This window comes from Fringilla coelebs, assembly GCF_963513975.1.
Source record: "Fringilla coelebs genome assembly, chromosome: 19".
NCBI lineage: Eukaryota > Metazoa > Chordata > Aves > Passeriformes > Fringillidae > Fringilla > Fringilla coelebs.
The window spans coordinates 9,066,330-9,074,946 of NC_140045.1; the positions used below are offsets into that span (position 1 = coordinate 9,066,330).

Genomic DNA, 8,617 nt, shown 5'->3' on the forward strand with positions numbered 1-8,617 from the left:
CCTCCAGCTGCTCCCCTACCTACAGACCCAGCCTAAGCCCTGCTCAAAGGATGGGCTTTGCCCTGTGGGTGTTCCATAATGCCCTGGATCGATGACCCACATGGGCTGGAGAGAGGTGGCAATGCCACCAGATTGGTGCACCAGCAACCCCTGGACCCCAGCCCAGCAGAAATCAATAATTCAGCATTTCTGATGCCAAAGGGTGACACTGGATGGATCCAGGGCCGCTCTTCCTTGTCCTGAGTCTGGATCCTCTGCACAGGGATGCCATGGCCATCCCAGCTCCAGCCTCACATCACAGGGACACTCCTCCCGTGCATCTGAGGAGGCTCCTGCATGTGGTGGAGGAGCAGCAGAGTGAAACTCCACGGATTGCCTGCTGCAACAATCCCCTGGCGTGGGCCAGGACCAGGGCAGAGCATCCTTGAGCCTTGGGACACGTTGGCCTGTGGAGCCTCCCAAATCCACAATGTGGCACTGCCACACTGGGGGTGCAGCCTGGATGGGAGCACAGCTCAAATCAAAGAGCAGAACCCCAGGCTGAGAGCAAAGCCACACTGCTCCCAGTTTGGCCTTTTCTGCTGCCAGCTCCCCACCGTGGCCCCGGGCTGGACTTTGTCATTGCTCTTGCAGGTCTGGGACAGCAGAGCACCCTGGTAAAGGCAGACACAGCTCCCCACAGGTGGCTTGAGCTGGCCACGTGAGCATCCCGGCCCTGGCAGCAGCACGGGGGGCAGAGTTCACCCTCCCTGAACAGGGAAAGCCTCCCAAGCTCCGACACCTGCCTGCCTCTGGCAGGTGATTCCCTTGATAAATTCCTGCCAGAGCAATGACCAGGTCGGGGGTCACCTCTGGCACCCCAACACAGACACCCCCATGGGGTGAGGGTCCTTCCCCCACTCCTACCCTGGGCACCACAGGATACCAGTCAGACTTCCTCCAGCAAAAAACCCCAGTGATAAAGGAAATCCACCCCAAAGTGTTAAGGCTGAACTTATCTTTGAAACAAAGCTTTGTTCCTAGAAGGGACTGATTTAGCCCAAAGTCAGGCAAAGCACAAGCAGCAGTGTCACAGCCCACTCCCCACATCCACCCTTTCCCTGAGACCCCGAGCAAACAGCTGCAGCTCCATCCTACAGATCCTGGTGCGTCTCAGTTCTGGATGTCCTGGACGTGGTGCCGCATCCCCCACAGATGGGGTGGTTTCCTCTCCCCAAAGGTGAAAGCAGAGTGGATAAAAGAAAGCCCTGGCTGGGGGTGACTGTGGGGAACCCAAATTTTTCTGTCCCTGGTGTTGCACCACCTGGCTCTCTCCCTACAATGGCACTGTGCACCATTCTCTAGCCAAAAGCAAGACTTCAGGGAGGGATATTTCCTACACAGTGACTTCATGGAGGTGTTGGTCCTGCTAGAACCATCCCTCTGAATGTCCCTGCAGGAAACAGCCCCCCAAGTGCTGCAGCCCCCAGGGTCCTCACTGGATGCCCACCAGCTCCGTTATGGGGGGAGCATGGACCATCAGCTCCTCGTATCTCTGGAGGAAGAGCCAGAGCCTGGAGCTGTAGGTGTCCTCGTTGTAGGGCAGCTTCTTCTGCTTCAGGTACTGGGAGACGATGGGTTTGATCTGCAAAGGCAAAGGTAACGTCACTGCTGTGCAGGGTGCCCTGGTGTTTGTACAAGATGCCTGAAACATGCGCAGAAAAGCCATCCCACATGCCCAAAGCTGGGCTGGAGCAGGCAACACCAGCTGCAATATCTTTGCTGTGAATATTAAGAGGAAGGTGGTTTCCAGTTGCAGCATCACAGGGAGTTCACCCTGGCAAAATGCCTTTGGAGGGCTCCAAATTAGGAGAGATGCCCTAATGAGGCTTCTAATGAGAGCCAGCCATGAATGCTCATTGTTCACACCCATCATTATTGGCGCACACAGCCAGCTCGTGGATGGGACTGGGAGGCTGCCACAGGCTTAATTACCTCCTTCCCTGTGACACCTCTTTGGGGGAGGCAGGTCCTGCCAGCCCCCTGAGCTCAAGCAAAGGACACTGAAAACAGGCACAGCACTTGCTGTGGTGATCCTGTGCTGAAGGGCGGTGTGTGGACCTGCCTTGGGATCCCCTCCAGCCGGGGCAGTGCTCAGAGCCCACGTTTTGAACACACCCCACACCTCAGAGCAGCAAGTAAGGGCATGACCAGAGCGATAAGAGGTTTGCCTGGATGTTGTCTGAACCAAAAACTGCACTGCACAATGCTGGGGACACTTTCCCAGAGGAATAACTGGGAGGATCCTGGACTGCTGGAAGGCTGCTGCAGGCTGGAACTGGGACCAGGAGAAGGAGCAGGGAGCAGAAACCCAGGAGAAACAGGAATGGGACGGCAGGGGATGGGTTAGGGACTGTTGCAAAGCAGTTTCCAACATGAGAAGGAGCAGCACAGACAGGTCTGGCAGTGGGGGTGGAAGGGGGTGAGAAGATTTCTCATCCCCATGTCACCTCCCAGCCATGCTCTGGAGTCATCTCACCTTGAGGCACATGTTGTCAGAGAGGCTGGGGAAGAGGTGATGCTCCACATGGCAGCTGATGAGCGAGTGGCCGAAGGACCAGTCGAGGAGGGGGTTGCGGGGCAGGTTGAGGACGCCCAGGCTCATGAGGTGGATCCGCTTGGGTTTGCGATCGGCCGCGAACATGGGGAGGCCAATGTGCTGTGGGAGAGGCAGGGTGGGCGCTCTGTGGCACCTGCCACATCCCCAGTCTCTTCCCAGCAGAGCCAATGGCAGCTCTGCCTGTGTGTGGGCACAAAGAGCCACATTTTGGGGTCTCTCTGTCAGCCCAAGAGCTGGGTTTGTCCCTAAAATTAACCCATCTTGTGTTTGTCCATTGAGCCACCAAGAAGCTCCCAGGCTCTGTTCCCCCAACACATCCACCAGCCTCTCCCCACCCCAGGGCTGTAACACCACCTGAAACACATCAGCCCTCCCAGCCACTGCAGAGGACATCATCTTCACACCCTTTGCATTCATCTGCCCTGACATTTTCCAAGGGCCACCACTTTCCACCCAGCAGCACCAGCCTGATCCTCCTGGTGACATCAAGACACAGGAGGTGAAAACTGAACCCACATGCCCTGAGGTCACTCAAGCTCCAGCTAGCACCATCTGGGCACTGGGTGGTGGCTTGCACTGTTGGGATACCTTGAAGCTTCAGGTCTCTACCTGGAATATGTTGACATGGATGTAGGGATGGGCCAGGAGGGAGCGGGTGACCAGCATGCAGAGCAGGGCGGACCACGGCGACTGGAAGCCCGAGACATGGAGCAGGAGCCAGTAATGGCAGTAAAACCCCAGAAACATGCAGCAGAGGGTCCGGAGAGCTGCCTTCCACTCCACGTTCCTCAATAAATCTGCATAAGGAAGAGGAGGCAGCGCATGGGAGAGGTGTTGATGTTCCCCTACCATCACTGCTGCTCCAGCAGTCATGCTGACAGCCCAGCCCAGCCCATGAACTCACTTTCCCCATCCTCCATGTTGGCCCGAACCCTATAAAACTGCTGGGGTGTGGGTCTGAGAGACTCCCCAGAGCAGCAGATCCAGCTGTGCAACATCACTCAGGGGATTTGGACGCACCTTCGTTTCTTACAATTTGCCAAGTCATTGTTCGTGCATTTCGCACTGCCCAGAGCTGGGTCATGCAGCCTGGAGAGCTTTGCTTCCCCAGCCTCTTATCTTACTGCTTTTTTGGGCTCTTCTCCCTGATTGTTTTCTGGCACCATTACTTCCCTGGAGCCAGCACCTTTCCTGCCCAAGCTCTTTGTGTCTGGCCCCTGCAGTGCCCCAAACCTCCAGCCCATACATGGCCACCAAACACCCTGTGTGATGCTCTGATCAACCTGCGACCCCCATGTGAGACTGAACCCCATTATGGCCACAGATCTGGGTTAAAGGAGAATGGATTTAGGGTGCTGCAGGCTCATGATGGCTTTTGCCAGAGATTTCAATGTCCAGCCCAGGAAAAGGTGAAGGGTTTTCTCAGCATCAGCAGAAAGTGGATGCAGATGTGGTCCCCAGAGCAAGTGCAGCATCTCCTGCCCTTCCTGCAGTGTCCCACTAGGGACTGGTGTAGTTAATGTAGTTAGTTAATAACAAAGCAGGACCCTTGGGTGGGGTAAGATCTCGGAAGTCACGAGCTTCCCACACCCAGCACCCTGTCCCAAGGCACCTGGGACACGTACCAAGTGCAACCAGAGGGGTTAGGATGGGCACTGCGAGAGGAGCGATGAACATGTAAACGTAGCGGTTCAGGAAAGGAAGTTTCCACGTGCTGGAGTCCCCCAGACCAATGATGTTGGTGTAGCCATGGTGAATCTTCACATGGTTGTAGGTGGCCTGCTCGACTGTGAAAGCTGAGCACAGCTGGGAGGGAAGAGAGAGAAGTTGTGGTGTCAGGGTTGGGTACTGCCTGGCTTGGGCTTGTGTGGGAAGAACCTATGGAGATGATCTGGAACCCACAGACACAAAACCAGTCTGGATATGGGCTTTTAAGAGTTAAGCACCAGAAACCTTTCCCACCACCACAAGGTGCTGATGGGGTGTTTTGGGGGGCTGCCCCACTCACCTCAATGAAGAAGATAGCCCACACTTTGCTCCAGGACTTGGACTCAGTCAAGGCATTGTGGCTGGCCAGGTGGCTGCCCTTCACGGTCAGGGTGTGATGCACCACGCCAAGGGTGAGGACACCCGCCAGGAAAGGGATGGCCTGGGCTGACCGCAGGCACAGGAACCCTGTGGAGAAACCAGCTGGGCAGGAGCTCGGCCATGCTCATGTCCTGCAGCCCTCTGAGCCAGGCTGGAGGTGTTGCTACACCCAAACACGCCAGCCACTGCCCTAAACCTGTTCTTCAGCCGTAGTTACAGGTATTTAAACCATGCAAGTCAGAGTTTGGCTCCTCATCATCCTCGTGACTTGACCAGCCACACTCACCCTTGTGCTGAAGATTTGGCCACTTCCAGCCTCGATGGCAATGAGCGCTGCAGGTGCCTGATCCCACCCCACAGTTCTGGGATGTGGCATTCCACTGGTGCCATTACTCTGTCAGGATTTCAGCATCCCCAGGATTTCAACATCAAGACAACACCCCAGCTTTCCAGCCATGCCACCAGAGACCCACACTCAACTGTTTTCCCTTGCACCCACCACAGCCAAGGCCATTGCCACCAAAACTGCCATGTCCCATGGTGGGACACATCACCCCCTGTCCTGCCCTGTGTACATCTGCCTGGGCACCCAGCCCAAGCCTAGGCTGTACCCCAGATAGCACTGTGCCCTCAGCCCGGGCTGTGCCCCGGGGACCATCGTCACCTGCCGTGGGGTCAGAGTGCACAGAGCCACGGGGTGAAGGAGCTATTGAGGCTTGGTTACAACCTCAGTAGTTGCCAACAGGCTCCCAGCACAAAGCAGTCATGACCCCCAGTAGGACCCCTGGGGACCCCCCCCCGGCCATGGTTTGGGGGGGCTGGGCCAGGTTACCTGCTGGGAGCAGGAGGAAGCTGCAGGCAAGGATGCTGATGTCCACGCCGTGCCTTTCCCACCAGCTGCTGCTCTTCACCACCTTCTGCACCAGCTCTGAAAGCTCGGTCATCAGGGCTTCCTCGGGCTGCCGTGCTCGCTGTGGGGCTCCCCCGGGGGTCACATCCCCATCACCCAGTGCTGGCCCCGGCTCCCAGCCCTCGGCCGTCACGTCTGTCCTGCTGCCACCAGGTGCTGTCGTGCCCCGGAGCGAGGGGTCCCCCATGCCCCTGAGCCGGGGGACAGCGCTGACCTCACCGTTGACCTGCCGTCCCCTCGGCCCCACCGGGTCCCCATCCTCCAGCGGCATCTCCCTGCTGAGCAGAGGCCACGCAGGCTGTCACCCGCAGGGGACCAACCCCAGCACCCCGAGCCACCGCGGACGGGCTTGCCGGCTGCTGCTGCCACCGAAGGACACGGGAAGGGCAGGGATGGAAAAAATAAACAATCCAAGGAGAACGCGGCCAGCAGAGACGGCCGCAGAGCCACCCAGCCTCCCAGCACAGGGACAGCACAGCCAGCAGAGCCCCCTACTCACGGCAGCCCCGGCCCGGCGGCTCTCCCGGCGCTGCCCGCCCCAGGGTGGCCGCGCAGAGCCGCGCTCCGGCGGAGCTGCGATCGGGAGGAGGAGGAGCCGGGGAGGACTGGGAGGAGGGCGAATGCAGATGAGCCGGGGCGATAATCCGCCTCCCTGGCCCATTTAGGGGAGCAGCCGTGGCAGCGGGGGCCGTGGGGAGGACGCTCGGCGAGGGCACAGGGGAGCGACGGCAGCAGAGGAGGGACGGAGTGGAAAAAAGATGGAGAGAGGCGATGGAAATGTTGGAGGCGAAGGAGCCAAGTGCCAGGAACAGCCCTGAGAAACCCAAGCGGAGCACTGAGGACAGGGATAGGGTTTCGCTTTTGCGGGCGAGCGGGAGCAAACTTTGCATGTCCCACGTGGGAGCCGTTTTGGGGAGAAAATCGGCCTTTTGCACAGCGAGGAGCAGACTGCAGGAAGGAGGGGCCGCGTGTGCCCCCCGCCCAAACTGCTGCTGCCGCGGAGCCTCCCAGCACCTCCACTCTGCCGGGGGCACCTGCCAGGGACCAGGCCACCCCAAATCTGTCCCTCGCAGCTCTGGCACCCAGCTCTGACCCCTGCAGGGTCTCTCTTCTCTTCTGACCTGATTCTGTATGAATTTCCCTCATTTTCCATCACTGCCTCCTGACTCATCACCCAGACACTGGCATCCAAAAGCTTTGGGGATGCCCCTGCACCGACCAGAAGCTCCAAAGCCCTATTTCTTTATGACAGAAAGCTAAAATCACATTGTTCCTCGCTGTGGAACTGGATTTCTTCTTGCTTTGTTATTTCTCCTTGCCAAACCTCAAATCAGCTCAACTGATCCACCAAAACCTTAATGAACATTGACATCCATCAAATCCATATGGATTTGCAACAAATAAGGCTGGTTTGCTGCACCCATCACTAGGATATCACAGCCCCAAACTGGGGTGGGCTCAGCACCTCCAGTCACATCACATCACATCTCTGCTGTGATTTGCAGGGAAGAAAACCTCACACCCAAGTTACACCAGGCCCCAGGGAATTGTCATCATCCTCTGGAAAAAAATTAATAACAATTAAAAAAATGCAAGCTGTTGCAAAAGGGGCAGAGCTGAGAGTGCGTCAGAGACCTGCTGAGGTTTCATTCCCACTGTAAGAGCGTGCATTAGGAAAGAGCATTTCCAGAGCCAGGGGCGCTGAGGAATCAGGTGGTGTGTGAAGCCCAGCCAGTGATTCACTCTGATGAGCAGAATGGCTTTTGCCACCCGCCCACAGCTGGGAGAGCACCCATGGGTGCTGCCAGGCCAGGGGAGGCAGGTGTCAGGCCCAAAGGTGCATCGGGTGGGGCTGCACCTGCATTGTCACACCTCGGGTGTCACCACAAGGGACAGTGGCAGGGGGGTGACAGCCCTGCTCCAAAGGTGCCGTTTGGCAGGGCCAAGGGTGAGTTGTGCTGGAACTGCCATTGCACAATGGGGCAGAACTGGTTATGTGGGGGCAGCTGAGGAGGAGCAGGGGGTGGGGATCACCCACACATCCAAGACCAACACGATCCATGAGAATCCCACTGCAGCTGGCACAGGGAGAGGCAGGTGCATGGCATCACTCAGTTCCGTGCTGCCACTAGGACCAGAGACCACCTGGGAGAGGAGAACAAATTGTGGGTTGAAAACTACATGGGAGAGGCTGAAATTTGATTTCTGAGGAAAAGTGCTGAACTCAAAAGAGGTAAAGCCATGATGGGAGTCACAATGCTGACAACAGACCAGAAACTGTAAGAAGAGCCTGCAGAGCCATAAGTACAGTCAGCAGGTTCAGGATTGTAGCCCTGAATCTGCTGCCTTACAGAGCTCCATTTCCAAAAGAAACTTTGAAACATCTGATTTCCCACCCACACAGGCCAAGTCACACAATTCCCCTGACCCAGCTGAATCCTAGGGATCAACGCAAACGCTGACCTGGCCCTTGCACTGTGGACACAAACACCTCCAATTTAGCAGGGAAAACATGTGTAAGACTCAGAAATCCTTCAGCACACAGCAGGGCAGCTGGAGCGGATCAGCGTAATCCCTGAAGCAGCGAGCTAGGGCCAGCAGCTGCTGACCCTGTGGCTGTCCCTTCCCTGGGCACCACCAGGGTCCCACAGGCAGCCCCCACTGCTTCCCCAGGCATCTGCCATCCCGAGGGAGCCACGGGAATCGGACCCTGCCGCTGTCCTCATCTAGAAAGGCCAAATCTGGCTCCCAGCAAGCTCCTCCCGTGTCCCTGCTCCCCAAAGAGGAGAAAACGGGCCGTTTTAGCCTGGCACAAGGACACACGTGTCGAGACATCAGGACCCAGCAGCTGCAGGTGCTTCCTTGCTGAGCCCGCCCAGGGTGCTCCCCAGCCCGTGGGACAGCCCCTGCTGCAGTCCCAGAGGTGCAGCTTCCAGCCCCGATCCAGGAGGACGGAAAGGCTGCGGTATTTGCACCCCTGGGTTGTGGTGAGGAGGTGGAGCTCCCTCGGCAGCCCTTCC

General features: G+C 57.6%; 1 protein-coding gene across 2 annotated transcripts; it reads right to left on the reverse strand.

The window, feature by feature from the left end:
- Positions 1–1,052: 1,052 nt before the first annotated feature.
- FADS6 (fatty acid desaturase 6) lies at positions 1,053–6,180 on the reverse strand. Of its 2 annotated transcripts, none has more exons than XM_084218635.1 (7): positions 6,097–6,180; positions 5,520–5,872; positions 4,608–4,774; positions 4,225–4,405; positions 3,209–3,396; positions 2,519–2,698; positions 1,053–1,624 (listed from the first exon to the last, which is right to left on the reverse strand). In XM_084218635.1, exons 2-7 carry the CDS (start codon positions 5,866–5,868, stop codon positions 1,475–1,477), a joined length of 1,215 nt encoding a protein of 404 aa, XP_084074761.1. In that variant the 5' UTR covers positions 5,869–5,872; positions 6,097–6,180; the 3' UTR covers positions 1,053–1,474. The 2 variants fall into 2 exon arrangements, with proteins under 2 accessions (XP_084074761.1, XP_084074760.1); XM_084218634.1 differs by having other exon boundaries at positions 5,520–5,875; positions 6,097–6,167.
- Positions 6,181–8,617: the final 2,437 nt, after the last annotated feature.

What these genes read in the sequence shown, in the direction of transcription:
- FADS6 (XM_084218635.1), bottom strand. Translation starts at nt 5,868, where the DNA reads ATGCCGCTGGAGGATGGGGACCCGGTGGGGCCGAGGGGACGGCAGGTC. An exon ending in AACCCCTCTGGTTGCACTTG is followed by an intron (nt 3,397 to 4,224) that starts GTACGTGTCCCA and finishes TTCCTTATGCAG; the next exon opens with ATTTATTGAGGAACGTGGAG. An exon ending in TCCATGTCAACATATTCCAG is followed by an intron (nt 2,699 to 3,208) that starts GTAGAGACCTGA and finishes CCTCTCCCACAG; the next exon opens with CACATTGGCCTCCCCATGTT.